Genomic DNA, 18713 nt, shown 5'->3' on the forward strand with positions numbered 1-18713 from the left:
ACCACTCCACCACAGGAGCCGGCTGGAGTTTGATAAAAGTGATAATGAAGCACTTATTTCCAACGACTATGGGTCTGATCAGTTTTTTCCCTCATTTTAACATTGTGCAGAATTTTTTTTGAGACTTTGTTTTCTTTGGGTAACTGTATGTTCTGTAATAAATTAACTAAATTATTTTTTGTGTGTTACAGTCATATGACAATGTATTTATAGAACCGTTTACAAATATTTGGCAGATTTTTTTTAGCATTAGATAAACTGAATAATAAAAACTAAAATAACAGAAACAGTGGATAAAAGTTTATCATAATTCCACAAAGAAGGTCCAAAATAAATGATAATTTGTGAAAAAGTTCGATAATGTTTTGAATACTCTTGTAAATAGTAAAATCAATTTGGTGGTCCACAGAACCACGCGAAGCACTTTGTGTTACAATCTGGCACCATGCCTGTTACGGGTTAATGTAACTGGTTTAGACCTGAGACCATAATTTTGCACCTTAAAATCCTTTTCCTAGGAGGATGAGCTGAAATGCAACTAAAACAGAGCCATCTGGCAGCTAAAAGGTATGATTTGGAATGGATTTCATTCCTCCACAAGGATAACTGGAAGCATTTATGGTGAAAAATCGACGAATTTGTTGTAAGAAATTGGCAGTTTAGTTAGGTTAAAATATGAGGTAGCCTTGGATCAGGTGCATTGCACACTAAAGCACTCGAACATCAATTTTTTTTAATAAGGTGGCAGGGTAAAGTAAGGTTCTTTTCTTGCCCATAAATAAGGAGTAAAAGGTAATGACAGAAACTCTTCCTAGGAGTTAGAGTTGAGAGGCTCTGAGAATCAGGCTGATTGTCCAGAAATAGTCTTGGTTTCACAGGAAAATTGCAGCATGCAAGTGGAAATAGCTATGGAATCGAGTCGCATGGTTCAGGTGGGCTAATTTGGCAGGTGGCCGTAAACTTAGCTGGATGGTATCCTTTCTAGATCGGATTATCACTTATTTCAACAGCAAATAATATGCAATTGTTTTGCACTGGAATCTTCCCATGTCTAACGCATTAGAGGATTTCACCTGAGAAGTGAAAAGGCCTCCCACCGTGGTCATGTGGGCTAAGGAGTGACTTTGGTGACGGTCCACATGATGCACAAAAGTTTGAGTCTCCAAGCTACAAAACGGAAATTTTTTTCCTCATATATTTCGACCAGTGTATTGAATCATTGAAATATAAGAATTGCTTACGTAAAAGTTAAATTGGTTTAATGATACTCTAGCCTTTATTAGACTTCAAGATGTTTTGTTGCTAATGGTACTCAAATTATTAGACTTCAAGATGTTTTCTTGCTTGTGGTACTCATCGAATCTAATCCTTACTACAAGGAAAGGTTTGAAATGTTCTTCATATTAAACAAAATGTGCAAAGGAGTTGTTGCTTATTGTGAAATTTCGGCTTTCCCACTCCACTGGGTTTAAAACACCTGATAAATTCATTCAGATGTCTATACATCTAAACAGTCTGAGCAGAAAACTGCTAACAAGTTGACAAAATCTCAATTTGCATTTTTCAGGACACCAAGATATTTTAGTTCATGAGAACACAGAAAATCCACAAAATAAAATGTGGTTCCACATATCGATTTACAAACTTACATTTACGACCACTCAGTACCATCAGTAGATGTACCAACTGTGTCAAAAATTAATTTAAGATGTCACTGGGGGAGGAGGGTGATCTCCACTTACTCTTAATTTACTAACTTAAACCTACATGCCTCAGGATCTAATCATTAAATTTTAGACAACGTGGAGGGGAGGGGCAATGATTGTCATCTACTATTATATTAATTGACACTTGTATAGTATTAGTTTCACGATGTTTCGGAGAGTAAAAGCTTAATTTTTACAAACCGAGAGTAATTTAATTTTCTATTATGTTCACAAAATACACACTAGGACAGACCTGCATAGAATTATTTTTAAGTGTACGAGGTGGTATCAAAAAGTTTCGAGACTAGTTCTGTACGCCAACAGATGACAGAACAGTCACAGGGAAAATCGACCTTAATAAGTCAGTATGCCAAGAGACATCATCCTGTGTACATTGGGAGCTGTGCAACTGGTACTATTCTGACGTCTGTGATTTCATCCTGGACAGCATATTAGAACAAGGAGCGAACGTGACATTCTGCATGAAACTGGGCAAATCTGCAACAGAGACGCTGGACATAATTTGGCAAGTTTACTGTAGGGTGACCAGTTTATCTGAAACGAAAAGCAGGACATTCATGGATGTGTGTGTGTGTGTGTGGGGGGGGGGTCTGCTATAACTAAAAGAGCACAGGGTCAAGTGCACCATCCCTTCCCCCTTTAACCATTCTGCTAACACATCTCCTGAAATATTACACAATCCTCTTTAATCAGTTTTCTTCTTGATTTGATTTCTGTTACTTAATGTCACCTTTCTGTCACTTTTGGCTAATTGCAATAATGAAAATAAGTGAAAAAAAACATGAAAGCAAAATTAACGAAATTGAAACAAACAGCAAAAATAAAAATATCAGAGATTTATATAAAGGTGTATATGAGTTTAGAAAGGGGTGGCAACCTAAAGTAAACTTGATAAAAGATAAAGACGGTGATTTTCTAGCTGACCCAAGCGATATTCTAAATAGATGGAAGAACTACTTTAATGACCTCTTAAATGTCCATGTAGGAGATAAATCAGAAGTAAATGAAGTGCACACAGCAGAACCTTTAGTTCCAGAACCTAACTTGACTGAAGTTAAAGATGCTATTAAAAGGCTAAAGATTAACAAAGCACCTGGCATTGATTTAATACCAGCTGAGTTAATTAAATATGGTGGAAATTCATTAATATGTCAAATTCATAAATTAATTTGTTTAATATGGAATAAAGAAGAAATCCCTCAACAGTGGAAAGAATCCATAATTGTTCCTGTGTTTAAAAAAGGTGATAAAATGAACTGCAATAATTACCGTGGAATTTCTCTACTCTCAACAACATATAAAATATTATCTAACATTCTTTTAACAAGACTAACCCCATATGCTAATGAAATTATAGGTAATTATCACTGTGGATTTTAACGTAACAGATCAACTATAGATCAAATTTTTCACATCAGACAGACACTTGAAAAAAAGTGGGAATATAATCAAAATGTCCATCAGCTATTCATTGATTTCAAAAAAACATATGATTCGGTCAAAAGAGATAAATTATATAATATATTAGTAGAGTTTGGAATACCTAAGAAGCTTGTTAGTATGATAAAAATATGCACCAGCGAAACAGAAAGTAAAATTCGTGTGGGTATTAATATATGTGACAAATTTACAATTCATGATGGGTTAAAACAAGGAGATGCATTATCTCCATTGCTCTTTAATTTTGCCTTAGAATATGCTGTTAGGAAGGTAAAAGAAACTAAAGAAGGACTAAAATTAAATGGTGTGACTCAGTTGTTAGCATATGCAGATGATGAATACAATTAAGAATAATGCTAAAATATTTTTCAAAACTGCTAAAGAGATAGGTTTGGAAGTTAACAAAGAGAAAACTAAATATATGCTTACAGGCCGAAACCAAGTGTTAGGTAATAATCAAAATCTAATTATTGATAACAACTCGTTTGAATCAATTTCCAAATTCAAATACTTAGGAGTAATATTAACAAATGAAAATTATATTAAAGAGGAAATAAAAAATAGGCTTAATTCAGGAAATGCATGTTACTTCTCTCTTCATAAACTTTTGTCTTCTCGTTTAATATCTAAGAAACTAAAAGTTAAAATATACAAAACAGTAATTTTGCCTGTAGTATTATATGGATGTGAAACTTGGTCCCTTACATTGAAAGAGGAACATAAATTGAGAGTATTTGAAAATAAGATCCTTAGGAAAATATTTGGACCTAAAAGGGATGAGGAGACAGGCGAGTGGAGAAGGTTACATAATTAGAACTACATAATTTGTATTCATGTCCAGATATTATTAGAATAATTAAATCAAGAAGACTTAGGTGGGCAGGCCATGTGGCACGAATGGGAGAGGAAAGAGGAGTTCACAGGATTCTTGTTGGGAAACCTAATGGTAAGAGACCTGTAGGAAGGCCAAGACGAAGATGGAGGGACAACGTTGAGATGGACCTAAGGGAAATCGGTAGGGATGGAAAAGAGTATATAGAACTTGCTCAAGATAGGGAAAGATGGAAGGCCTGTGTTGCTGCAGCCATGAACCTTCGGGTTTAAGAAGGCTAGAGAGTTAGTTAGTGAGAACATGAGTGATGATATGATAAAATTCATGAATTGACACTAACAAAGAACATCCATGCCCAGGGCAGGATTCGACTCCAGGACCCCTGGCTCCCCAACATTCAACCACTTATAACCCCTCGATGACATCATCTTATTTTTTGATTTGTGTAAGTGTGCGATTATGAAGAATAAGCTTGGCAACAGTGAATGTACATCAATAGTGATGGCATTGAAGGGTGCTGATTGGTGGAAGAGTGTAGGAGTACGTGCAGGAAGAGAACTGCTCTTGTCTATCGGCAGCCATGGGAGTCTAGTTTTCAGTTAAGTATTATTGGTTTGATCTTTATTTCTTTCTGCGTGCATAAGTGTATAAATTGCTAATTGATTATGTGATCATTCCAAAAGAAGTTTCATTTAATTTAATTTTCATATTACCATTTTGAAGAAAGGAACTACTGTCTCTCTCTCATGCACGCTCCCACTGAATGTGTGACCATGTGAAATAGTATATTCAGTAACTAAACCAACAATATGTAACTAAGCCACTGATTAATTTGAATAAATGTGTAGTTATCATGAATTGTGTGTTACTCAAGTTTTGACTACTGCAAATAGGGTTACTGTTCGACCGAGTATTGGGGACCTCTTATGGGTCCAGTTCTGGTAGGAGTTCAGCCCCGAAAGGCGGTTGTACACTCCGCCATGGAGGTCTTCAATGCATCAAACATGCAAATCTCCAGAATTGGGCTATTTTCAATTTCCCAAGCACCTCTGCATATACTTTTATTCATCACTCGGTACCTTGCATATCATAACACAAACATACTGCATGCAATATCTGCTTGTAAGCAATAAATATATAAGCCTTACAGTAAGAAGAAGGTCACGAGGAAAGAGAGCGTGAAAATTTTTAGATCTACACATACTTTTTTGCAAACTAACAATGCTCTTAATTTAAAAGGCACTACAGTATCACAGAGGTAAATAATTCATATTATGGAGCAGAATCGCAGACCGCAAGACATTATCCTTTATATAATAATAATAATAAAAAAAAGAGAGAGTGAGGACTGTCCTCCGAAAATCAGGATGTCTGGTCACCCTAGCCCTAGTTTATGGTGTGTCATTCAAGATGTTTTGAGTGACACACGTACTTCAAGAGCGGAAGAACATCACTGGAAGATGACAAGCACAAGCGCCGAAAATGTCGTAACCATTCAGCAACTTGTGCATGAGGATCGTCGAAGAACAATCCACAACATTGCTGCCATTGTCAGTGTGTCATATAGAACCGGATTTCGCTCCTGCAGACTTTACCTTCTTCCCGAAGATGAAGATCCAGATCAAAAGTTACCATTTTCACTCCATTGCAGAGATCCAGCTCAATTCAGAGAAGGTGCTTGACACGTTTCGAAAAGAAGACTTCCAGGACACATTCCAGAAGCGGCAGGAACACTGTATTGTGGTGCAAAGGGGCCATTTTGAAGGTGATAGTGTGTAAACATAGATACATAAAGTACTTTCTTGTAAACAGAGCTAGTCTAGAAGCTTTTTGATACCACCTTGTATGTTACATGCACATCCACAAAAGTTACAACACAACTATCTTAAATTAATTTTAGATACAAATACTTTATTCAATTCTGAAAAGACAGAAATAAAAATACATCATGAATAATATCTTACAGAAATTTTCAGACGACAAATTTTGTAGCCACGTAGATCCCCAGTTACTTATTAAACATTTACAATTCATGTAAAGTTATAATACAAACTCCACAGATCATGATAATCCCCCCCAACTTTATCTTATCGTTGACTGGTGTCTCTTGGACGATAGGTGACCCCTCGGCTCTTCATTTCCCTCACGATGCTGGGTGGCAGGCGTCCTGAGACTGATATGGCATACACTCCTTTGGTGAATCGATCTGCAACAAATGAAGTAATTAGCAACAGGAATAAGTATAACAATGCTTTACAACTGAAAACAAAAGCATGGAGGTAGATGTAAGCATACCAATGTGTTTCTCGAGAAATTACAGCCCATTTTGGTGTCAGGTTCCATTAGAAAAAAATAAGAATTGGACTCAAAGGTGGTCACCATATTGGTCACATATTCAAACAAATTTTCTGTACCAAGTGTCTTGCATTGTCCCATCAGCATTTATATTTAGACAGATGTTTCCACATTTGTGCACCACCCATTACTTGGGTTCATGTATTTGCTTCACATAGTTACACAAGAAAAAATCTGGATTTTTTAAATTTATTGACTTGATTATTTTAGTTTGCTTTCCACCACTTTGGGCTAATAGCGAAGATGAGAATGAATAATGACAAGAGAACACATAACAGGATGCAATACAGGCCTCACAGAGAATTACACTGGCTATGTGTCAACATGTCAGAGCTGTGTTGCGTGTACTTTGTGGTTCAAATTTGCCAATGTTTCACAAAGTGTACAAGAGGATAAGGGAGGCATTAAGAATACTAGTAAGACAGAGGTTCACAGAACCAAATTTGTGTGTTTTAAAAAAGCAGAAAGAATTAATATGCCATACACACCTGCAGGAGAAAAGTTTTTTTTAAAAATCTGTTCCTAAGTCCACTCTCTGTGCAGAAAGATTAATCAGGACTGGACCTACAGTTTAAAGTGATATCTGAACCACTATGTGCCGCCACCAGGTCTGGCAAAACTATGGTAATCAAAACTAACAATCCTAAAGTGTACACATACGAGGGTAATACCAAAAGTAATGAGCAACAGTTTTTCTAAATTATCATGTTGTATTACAAAAACTAAGAACATAACATAAATCCACAGTCTTTTGTGTACTCTTCCCAATAATCCTCATTTTTTGTACACATTTTGCCCACCATTCCGGAAGTTTTAATATAGCTCTGAAGTAGAACACCCTTTCAGTAGGAAGACACCGACGCACTGCTTGTTGGCGGGGCGTGGAAGAATTTTGCACCCTATTTTGTCAGTTTCTTCCAATGTGAAGCAAGCTGAGTGAGGCTGGAGGATGATCTTTCTTTCAGGATGTTTATTGTGCAATGCACACAACAGGGCTTGTAAAGCATCTGGACAGAATGAGCAGCATTAATGTTTTGCCCACATTCAAGAAAATCTGCACAACCCTCACCTTGTTGCATTCAGTTGATGCTGTTTGAAGGTGATCGCTACGAAGCTGATCTTGGGTGCTTGTGTTCCTATCTTTCAAATGCTTCACAGATCCTGCAGCGGGATTTCCTAACGAGAAGTTCAATAACTGCACGCTGATGAAATGAAATATATCTGTTCACCATTTTGTTAGGAGTAATACTGGTCACGTGATGGAAGCTACTGTTGTCTTACAGCACTCAAGGATACACAACAGATGCCTCCAGCTACCACACGGCAGTCATACTTCTGCTGTAGCAGATTTGTCCACAAAAAATAAATGCTCATTACTTTTGTTATGACTCTTGTACTAACATCGTAAGCAGGTTCAAGTGTAGTCAGAATGATAAGTACAAGCTGCCTAACCTACTCAGGCAAGCATATGAGAGCAGGATAGAAAAACACGTTCTGCAGAGAAAACCAAATAAGTTAACAGAAAATCTGTTCAGTATGTGGTTATATACATGAGCAGAATTCAATACACGTACATTGAGTGATTTGATTTCTTTTAGTTCGCATTTCTGCCACTTTCGGCTAATTGTGAAGATGAGGGCGAATGGTGTTAAGATGAAGGGAGAAGCACATGTGGACAGCAAACAACAAAACAAGTTCCACAGAGGCCAATGGTCCAGATTACAGAGCCTCGTTAGCCTTCAAAATGGAGTCCAGGTAGTGAGGTTGGTATTTAGGCACATGCAGAAAATGCATGTGTATCATAATAATGTCAGTTACGCAATTGGAACCTGGGCCATTTGCAGTAGCATTTTTAAGAAAACCAAAAATATTCCTCAAATATTACTCCTAACATTAAATAGTACTTACTAATTCTCTGCCATTTACACACCCAGCTATCCTCCGGACTCATCACAGCCAGCAGCCTGAAAATACAAAATATACTGTAAAACAAACAAAAAAAAGTATGTTTAATCAACTAAAAAAATTATATATTTAAACAATTATTATTGGAATTAGTGAATATGAGCATGTCTGTGATAAAGGCAGCTAACAAGAATTTCATATGGAACCAAGTTTAGTGCTTTTAATGTACATACTACTATTCGGCCTAATAATAAAGTTCACCCACAAAATAATTTTAAACTATTACTTCTTTATTTGTAGAAAACTTAATTTCTCATTATTACATAAATTAAAATAAAAATGACCACACCATTTGGAATTAAGAAAAAAGTGTTAAAGCAATCCAAATCATGTATGCAAAGCTAAAACTTGGTAATAAGTCAAGGTATGAAAGACACATAACACTTTTGGTGGATAGAGATCTTTGTTTCATGTGGAAATAAGAAACTATGAACTTGACATTCATACACCTGCTATAGCAAATTTATGCACTGTTGCTATTGACTTTGAAGCCATGTCTATTGTACAAGGTGGAACCACAAGGAGCTTGTACAGTACCCTATCGCACTCGCAGTTGTAGGGGAAAAGGCTTCAGCGCATTCCGAGCCAGTGTTGCCAGGCCTATTGATTTCTCAGATATTTACTTAATAAACTGTTGCTATGGAACCACCAAGAGACTGCTCAAAAATGTGTTTCCCGCTCATCTTACTTGAGCATAGAGGGGAGAGGTAGAGTGGAATCTGCTCAGCCATGATAAGTTGCTGCTTGAACTGCAAAATTATGCCAAACGCTAGCTACTCAGTTCTGCTGGACATTATTAATATATTTTATTAATACTATTACATTACTATTTTATCCAACCCGAAAACCTATTTCTATATTGGTTATTTTACGCCACTTTTGGGCCTCTACGAGTATGACTGAGGATGAATGAGGAACTGAAATGGCATATACCGTATTTACTCACATATAATGCACACTTTTTTTCCAAAATTTTTGCCTCCAAAAACTGGTGCGTATTATGCACGGAATAATTTGGATGCCAACATGAAACCGTACAGGGTCATTCCATGATTTTGGGACACTTGCATTCATTTTTCATGTTTACGGAATCCTATCATGCTATATATCATTGTAAAGAAATCCTGCAGTTTCTGAATTTGGAAACAGTATTCCATTCAAGATAGCAACACTAATGTGAAATGCGGTTGAAATAAGCTCAACACAAAATGAAGGAACGTTCTTATTTTTATGATACTTCGGATGAAAGAAAAGAAAAGGACAAAGAAAATAATAATTAAGATGTATTACTGGCCAAATAATATTATATATATGGAGTGTGTAAATGTCTTAATGGAAGAAATCTTGTGCTGCTAACTGCTAGTTTGTGTGTCCTGAATGTGACTCCTATAAATGTTTCGTTAGTCATGGAAAAAGTATATATTTTGAAGGTTTTTTTTAGAAAAAGTAAAGAAGGAATGAGCAAACCCACGTATAAAAGTTTAAAGGCTATTTCCCAGGATTTTTCACTTTGCCATGCAATGTTCTGTGACAGTGCTTTTCTGGCATCATTTGAGCATGCACCTCCCATCACATGGGATGCATATGAGCGATAGTTGTTGGGCGAGAAATAATAGAAAATAACTTCCTGAGCACTGCAAATCCATAAGGTAATTTTGATCTCGCTTTCTGCTATTACAGAATAAATAAGGTGGATAAAGAGTGAAAACTTCAGGATGCTAACCACAGTGGAGGAGAGAAAGAGGGGGGGGAGGTGACATCTCCTATTTGTCCACATAGCAACAGGTGACTCATTCTTCATCAGCATACAACATATTTATGACCTACAAGTAAGAAAGCCATTTCTTGAAATTGGATTATACTGAGCATTATATATGAGATTTAATTGTGAATTTTCCCCATCAAAAACCAGGGTGCGCATTATACATGCACGCGTATTATACATGTGAAAATTACGGTAAAATGGCACAAACACAATAACACGTCCATGCCTTACTAGGTAGAACATCTGACTTCATAGTGTGGGCAATATATTTTATATATATGTTTTCTAGCAGTTTAGGAGGGAAGGTGACATCCCAGCAAAAGGGTTGTTACCTTCAATTATTTAGGAAGGCCTGTTGTATAATTCACCAATATGTTTCACGTACGTAATTCATTTTTTCATTATGGTGCAGGACGCGTCATTTGCGAATGGAACTTTCTACGATTTCCTGTCATAAATATTCTTCGTGAAAGTAGAGGCATCGCAAAAGACTGACCCTTTGTGTCGGTGCTGATAAAGGGCAAACTTGAGGGTGTTTCATCATAATTGAAGAATAAAACATGCTAGTGTTAATAACAAGAAATATGCTGAGAACGAAGTGGAACAGTTCAATTACAAAGGAAATAATGCTTCCCCTTTCACCGTAGTACCTTGGATCTTTCATCTGCTTGAAAATACTTCATTTTCTATAAAATTATATCGGGGCACATAGGCATGCACAGACCCTCTAATTAGGGGGCAAAAGACTTGATGAAAGTTCAATCAGGGAAAGAAAAACATCATTTCATTTCACTGATTCATCGTATTGATGGGTATGGGACAGGGGCCTATATAGTTTGCGTCCAGACCTCCGAAAATCACTATATTAGAAGAATTCAAACTTCCATGGCACCAATGTTCTTTGCCCCACTCCTTTATTTCACCTCTCTGAGGTTTAGAGACTAATTTACACATAAACATGGTTTCATGCAGCAGATTCAAAACAACTATACGTAAATTATTAATTTCCAACAGTAACGGTGATTAGGAGGCCGTGTGTGTGTGTGGGTAGTGCACCCAGACACTTTTTGACCCTGTAGTATGGCCTCATAAATGTTAATCCTTTTCTAAAACAAAAAAGTAAAATGTCCTTGCCAACTGCTCCCCACCTTTGTCACCCAATCTCTGCTACTGATTACCCAATGTACGGGTAATTTATTCTGCCAACACAAGGAGGTAATGCAACTAACAGGTAAAATGTGCGGATGTGTTAATAACAAGAAATTTGCGAGAGAACAATGTTGCGTAGTTCAATTTCATAGGGAATAATGCACCTTTCTCCCCTCTAAAGTTGCTTGGAGCTTTCGTCAGCTTCAAAATACTTAATATTTTAAATAGTATACTATTGTTTAATAACGGTGATAACACACTAAATTTCCAAGTGAGAGCATTAAGGAGGGCCAACTGTCCCTTCTTGCCCCCCACCTATGCATGCCTATGCACTATGCATGCATGGATGACCAGAAGGAGGTGCAAGGATGGCTGCCACAGCCCCTCTCCCTGGAAAATGGTTGTCAACCTAAAAGTATATATTATTTCATTCATAGTAGTTTACATAAATTATTTTGAAAATTAACAAAATACTGTAACAACACAGAATTCTGAGTGCTGAACAGCTGGACAACAGCAAAAGTAAAAAAATATGGTTACTGGGAGGGATATTAGGTATAATAACTTACTAATGAAAATATACATTTCAAGTGCATATTCACTCAAAGTAAAAGAAATTGCAAATTATGTAACTCTAGCCTGGTTGATGTGCATGAGTTTCTGTCACAACCTCCACTCAGATAATTTTCTCATCTCTCTTCTCTATTACAATTATACTTATGTATATTTTTAACTCACCCATCAAAATTAGCACTTGTACAATCATAGACATTATCCCTATTATTCTTCATTCGAAGAAACTCATCACAATTGTCACATCCATCTAATTCAAATTGGTCAAATGTCTGAAAAAGAAAGCAAACAAATAAATTTCCTTGCTGGTACTTCATGCAATAGGTTTATATATGCAATGAGAAATGAACAAGAAAACTAACTAAAAGATAAAACATTGGATGCTACCTGAAGCAAATTTCAGATTTAATTGAAAGCACAAACCATACCATTATTTGCAGTGGCGTAGCATGGGCATTTCGATTGTAAACGCCAAGTCCGAAAGAAAGGTCGGCTCTTTCTTGCTTAATAATTTACTTATGGTATTAGTCACCACAGGTATTATTTACCTGAAGTCAGCTGGGTTTTCAATAAAACATCATCCATGCATGTTCTAGCTAGAAAATTAGATGCCTCACTATGCCACAAATGTTTTGAACTCTGGTGTTTTATACCATTCTGTATGACGCAAGTCATTAAGAAACCTACCTGAATCACAATATGATCGCGAATATGAATATGAGTGATGATATTTATGAAGTTGTTGAAGGGACTCTCACAAAGAACACCCGTGCTCACCCCGGGATTTGAATCAGGGGCCTCTGTCATCTTGGTGCGCTCTGCAAAACACTCTGACACGGAGGTGGGTGGATGATTCAACTATAGTACACTCAACTGACATAACAGTGCCGATTAGTAATTAGGACCACTGTTTATTACATCTTAAGAATGTTTATAAACATTTTAAAATAATTTTGTCCTGAGATGTTAAGTTTTTTCAAATGGATGCTAAACATTTCCATTGACAGATACTAATGAAATAATAATAAAGAATAGTTTTGCGGGTTAAGTGGAAGAGCAGCCACAGGCTGGACTTCTACCACGAGGACTTCACCAACTTATTTGACAAAAACTGTGTTGATCTTTTAGTTTTTAATGCACATCGCTGTTCGTGCGATAAATTATACAATGCAGTGGTCATTATGAAGTGGTATATTTGAGTTTGGTAAAGTTACGTCAGGCAATATTGCATATTGTAGCATCACATAGCATGAGTCGCATGGGCGCGAAGAACCAGGTAGGAATTCTACCGCTGTCCTCTGTTTCAGAAGGCAGGAAGGGTCATATGAACCAATCACCGTAGCCCTCTGCTCCGTACACTGGCACGTGCTGTAGAGATCCAAGCTTTCCCTCCAGAAAGGCAGCAAGGAATATAGAGTCATTTACGCCGAACCTGCTCGGCATCCGGCCAGGAAAGACATTGAAAAAATGCTAGAACAAGTGTTGTTAGTGGAGCGTTGCAAGCGGATCGCGAAAAATTGCTATTTTAATGCCATGAAGGTCAAACATATATGAAATTAGTCAAGTTTTACTTTATATTTACAGCATTTACGCATTTTTGATATTTTAAATCTTGGAACGCCGGGCGTACTATAACGCTATGCCACTGATTATTTGGCAACAGTTCTGAATGTTTCATGATTTTTCTCAAGTTTTATAAGAGTATTAGGAAGTGCTTTACAATACTGCAATCAACTGTGGGAGCAAGTTCAATGCTTGGAGAATTAAATTAGCACAGTTAAAAGATTCACTAAGAATTCATTACTGGAAAAATTATTAATTGAAATCTAACTTGTGTAAGCAGGCGACCTTGGCTTCCAATCTACTTGGACACAGGATATTGCAGATTTGGTAACACTTTACTATACCGGAGACTGATTTCTTCAAATTTACAAGAGAAAGTACTTACGCAAATCATTTTCTGTTGCATTGTTGATGTTCGGAAATGTAGTTTTGATTCATTTTAATGCAAATGCATGTGGTTTTCTACGAAAATCTATTTCCGACGGGCTATTGCTGCTGCCGACATTTGCTTTCTGCTCGAGCGCATTGAATGAAAGGAGTGCTAATGGAACCTAACCTAACAGGCCTAACCTAACCTAGTAGGCATACCTCATCCCCGTGATGGTTCGTGGGGCTATCGTAAATTTTTGGGGCTACCCGTGGATGGTTTGTTGGAAGTAAGGAACAACAGTAAGTACTCGTTAATGTAAGAAATATACATTATTTTCGTTAGAAATTAATTATTTCACCTAAAGAAATGTTCCGCAATGCAGAATAGTACGTTAGGAATGTAAAAAATTGCGAAATAAATCATTGATAGGTGTCTCCGGTATAGTAAAGTAGTACCGCAGATTTTTCTTGTGAGGCTCAAAGAGGATTTATTGCTCGAGACCAGATATTGTCTGAACAGGTGGTGCTTAAAGCATTTAGGGATGCCATTTTATGGATAACAGCCCTTAACCAGTCCCAACCAACCTACCAATTAAAGCATTTTAATGAAATACCCATTCACACACCATGCACGTGAAGTAGATGGCAGCTGCAGTCCTTATCCAAGACAACAGCAAACGAATGGCCGCTCACAAACAAAGAAGCACATATACAGAAGGTAAAAACCATTCTCCAGGAAGACTGAAGTATGTGTTATCAGACATAACTAGAAATTGAACCACACAAAAAGTGCCCGAGCACCAAGATAAATTCAGAATTAAACAATCAGAACTTGGTAAGATTATCGTTATTGTCTAGAGATGTGTTTCTAGCGTCCTTGCTTTGCATACAAGCCTGTACCGGTCATGTTTCAAATTGCATAGTGATTTTGAAAGTTCTATAGGAGAATAAGGAATGCATTCAAAATACTGGAAGTAAGTTGGAACCTAAGGGAAACTAATTTGTGTGTTTTAAAGATGCAAAAGTAATTAATCTTAATAATAAATTTGTGAGAAATAGGTTGTCCAAATGACCGTACTTGTAACTCACTCCAGTGTGAAACATTCTTTTTCATATGGAATATGCACATGTAGCTGAATAAGTAAAACGTGAAAATACTAAGATAACCAACCTTAACACTGCAACCTGCTTAAAATGTATAAATAGTATCACTTAGGAGCGTAATGATAATGCTAGGAGTACTAATCCACCAGAACCAATCAGGGATGGAGGCAGAGCATTAAAACAGAAATTGCACAAACTGATATGGTAACAGTTTCATACATTGGAGACACATTTCTTCAATTTTACACAAGAAACTACTGACGAAAATGAGTTTCTCCAAGGTTTACAACGTTCGTCAAGGTATTTTCTTTCATCGTGGAATATATTTGTTCGGGAAATCATGTATTTTTCAAGAGAAATATCTCACCAACGCACAATTGCCATTGCTTTCATTTGCTTGCCTTATGACAACCGGATGCTAAGTACGTTTGATGACGTAAGCCCCTGTCAACGTTTCACCCCCCTTTTTTTTTACTATGCTTGCCTAACTTAATTAAACCTAACCTAACCTTATCGGAAATGGTTTGTGGGGCTATCGTTCAGCTACTGTGCATAATGGTTCATGAGGCTATCCGTGAATGGTTCGTGAGGCTATCCATGAATGGTTTGTGGGGTTATCCGGGTATGGTTCGTGGGGCTATCCGTCTGCTACCCATGCATAATGTACAATTTGCACAAGTGACGAACATGATACTACGTATTTTTCGGTGAAGGATGTTGGAAATACTGCATGCCCACTATGGTAGTCAAGATTTGCAAAGCATATTCTGTGTTATGGAAGCGAAAAAAGGAGTCAAAGAATTTATTTTTTTTCGTGTAAAAAGCATAATGGCACCTTGAATTATGTTCCGCAATACACAATTGGTAAGTACAAACCATGCAAAACACAAAATATCCGATTTTAATGTGTCACCGATCTATGAAACTGGTACCACTGATATTAAACATATGGGGAAAAGAGCACCAACGCAGTGGAACGAAGGAATTGTGAGATCAATATGTAAAAAAGGTGACAAGACTAAACTGTGACAACTATAGACCAATAACACTGTTACACATAGGGTACAAAATATTTGCCATATTGTTAAATAATAGATAACAGAGATTATTGAAAGCAAACTAGAACAACACTAAAAGGAATTCCGGCCAAATAGATCAACTATAAACAACATATTTATAGTAAGATATTTTTTTAAAAAAATGCCATGAATACAACATTGACTTGCACAACATATTTCTTGATTACAGTCATGCATTTGATTCAATCTACAGAAGCGAGGTCATAAACTCCTTGAAATTATATGAATAATCTATGCAAACTAATAAGACTAATAGCATTGACACTAAATGACCACAAAGCAAGATTTAAAAAAAAACAATGAACTCAGTGAAGAACTGAAAGTCGAACTAGGAGTGAAACAAGTTGACCCTGTGTCGGCAACATTATTTAGTATAGCTAATCATTGATTCAATTATGAAACACTTGGATCTAAGAGGCAATATATCTATGAGACTAAAACAATGCACTGCTTATGCAGATGACATAGTACTCACAGCAAGATATAAATATACTTAATTGAAACATTTCAACAGCTGAAACATCAAACCAAGCAAATAGGTCTTGTAATAAATGCACAAGAAACAAAATACCTAAGATGTGTGAGAGGTAAAGGTGGAATGGAAGACCTAACCATAGATGCTGATCATATAGAACAGACAAAATCCTTCGGTAAATTTCTCGTAAGGGACAGACTGATTTAATCAAATTTACAGGAGAAATTACTTACCGAATGCAGTTTCTTTATACTTCTGGAAGTTCAGGAGAGTGTTTTCTCGCATCGTTCATTGAATTTTGCTGGTAAATCATCTATTTTTGATATAAATGTGTGAAGCTCTAGCATCCATTTACTTCCAGGTGGATGTAGCCTGTGTGTGATGATGTAATCCCGGTCAGTGTTTCCAAACATGTCTTTTTGTAACTGAAGAAGGTATGTTTTCGCAAATGGTTTGTGGGGCTATGTGTCAATGGTTCGTGGGGCTATGCGAGAATGGTGTGTGGGGCTACGCATATTTTTTTCGAAACCAATTTTTAACTATTGTAACCTATACATGACCCTACCTAACATAACTGGAAATGGTTCGTGGGGCTATGTGTCAACGGTTTGTGGGGCTACATGGGTATTTTTGGGTGCAGTGGGGTGGGAACACTGCATGTCGAGTACGGTAGTGAAACTGTGACCGCCATTTTGTGTGTTACTGAAGGCAAAAAAAAACCCAAAGAAAACTTACTCGATATGTCACAAATAGAGCTTTTTCCGTGAAATAAGTGAAATGCCACCTTCAGCAATGTTTCTCAATGCAGAATACGTAAGTACGAATATTCAAATTAAATTAACTAGCAAATTTCAGCTGTCTGTCCCTTACGAGAAATTTACCAATCCTTCAAATACCTAGGATCAAAAGTGAATGGAAATGACACAATAGAAGAAGAAACCAAAGAGAGAAATGTACCTGGAAAGAAAGCTTCTTATACCAATTTGGAGCTATTCAAAAGGAAACAAATATCAAAGAGTGCCAAACTGAGACTTTATTATACCATATAGTTACATATGCATGTGAAACATGGACACTCAAAGACTCCTGCAAACAAATATAATCAGTATTTGAAAGAAAAGTAATAAGAAAAATATGTGTTAAAGAAGATGATGGTACTTGGAGAATCTGAAATAATAATGAAATAAACAGAAAAATAACACCATAATAAACTTTATCAAATCTCAAAGACTGAGATGGCTTAGACATGTTCATAGAATTTCAGAGAAAAGGCTAGTTAAAGGGATATACAGATGGAAACCAGTAGGAACAAGATCAAAACAAAAAACAGATGGGTAGATGATGTTATTAAGGATCTGAAAGATATGAAGATCAACAAATAGTGGAAGTGCATCCAGGGGCAGAAAAAATGGGAGAGAAATTGTTGAGAAGGCCAAAACTTTCAGTGTATGAAGTTGTAGTGCTTTATGAAAAAGAAGCACTAATCCTAACTAAGATACGTTTACAGATGGAAAAAAAAATAACATGCTCAACAAATTCACTGAGTAATCAGATAACCTGTTTAATATATGCGATAAAAGAATTACACAAATGGAACTTGAGCTTGTTGCAGCATACATAAGTATCACAACTTGCAATTTCAATTAATTACTTCATTTTATTGTATACAAAAATAACAACTTACTTACTGTTTACATTATTAAATTATCATCAGTAAAAATATCGTAACAAAGTTCAAAGAAATGCATTGTACGAAAATAGGCTTCAAAACATAATTTTCGTAAGAGAGAAATTCACATCAAAACCTACCTTTACCAATGTGCAGTTCAAACATGCACGAAGATTACGAAGATCTTTCGGTATGGTCTCCAGTGACATTTTTGTCAATATTATAAATTACAATACAACAAAAATTACTTTTCTTTTTACCACTAGTTACCAAATTTCGACTGAACGAACGTTGTTTTTCTTCTTCTATTTGACTATGAGGCACGGTTCTCGCTCATCGCACGCGAACCATACACCTTTTTTTTTTTTTTGTTGTTATTGTTCAAGCCACACCTTTCGTGTACTGACATACCCTTCGCTGTTGACTTAGGCTTCTTAGTTTAGTTCTCTCAGCATAAAAAATACAAGCACCGATAAAACTTCGAAAAATTTTAGTGTATTAATGCTAAGATAATTGAAAATAACAAGCCAAATCTAAGATCGAAAATATAATAAGAAAGTATAATGAAAATTACGTCACAACACGAAGGTGTAAAGTTTTCGCTTCGTGCGTGCGATCAGTGAGACCCAACAAGAATTAACGTGTGAA

The 18713-nt window shown here is 36.4% G+C and overlaps 1 protein-coding gene across 1 annotated transcript; it reads right to left on the bottom strand.

The window, feature by feature from the left end:
* Positions 1 to 5814: 5814 nt before the first annotated feature.
* spt4 (Transcription elongation factor subunit spt4) lies at positions 5815 to 18371 on the bottom strand. Its single transcript, XM_083124812.1, has 4 exons — positions 18206 to 18371; positions 11972 to 12078; positions 8263 to 8318; positions 5815 to 6205 (listed from the first exon to the last, which is right to left on the bottom strand). Exons 1-4 carry the CDS (start codon positions 18272 to 18274, stop codon positions 6087 to 6089), a joined length of 351 nt encoding a protein of 116 aa, XP_082980938.1. The 5' UTR covers positions 18275 to 18371; the 3' UTR covers positions 5815 to 6086.
* Positions 18372 to 18713: the final 342 nt, after the last annotated feature.

Source organism: Lepisma saccharinum, chromosome 6 (assembly GCF_977018435.1).
Source record: "Lepisma saccharinum chromosome 6, izLepSacc3.1, whole genome shotgun sequence".
NCBI lineage: Eukaryota > Metazoa > Arthropoda > Insecta > Zygentoma > Lepismatidae > Lepisma > Lepisma saccharinum.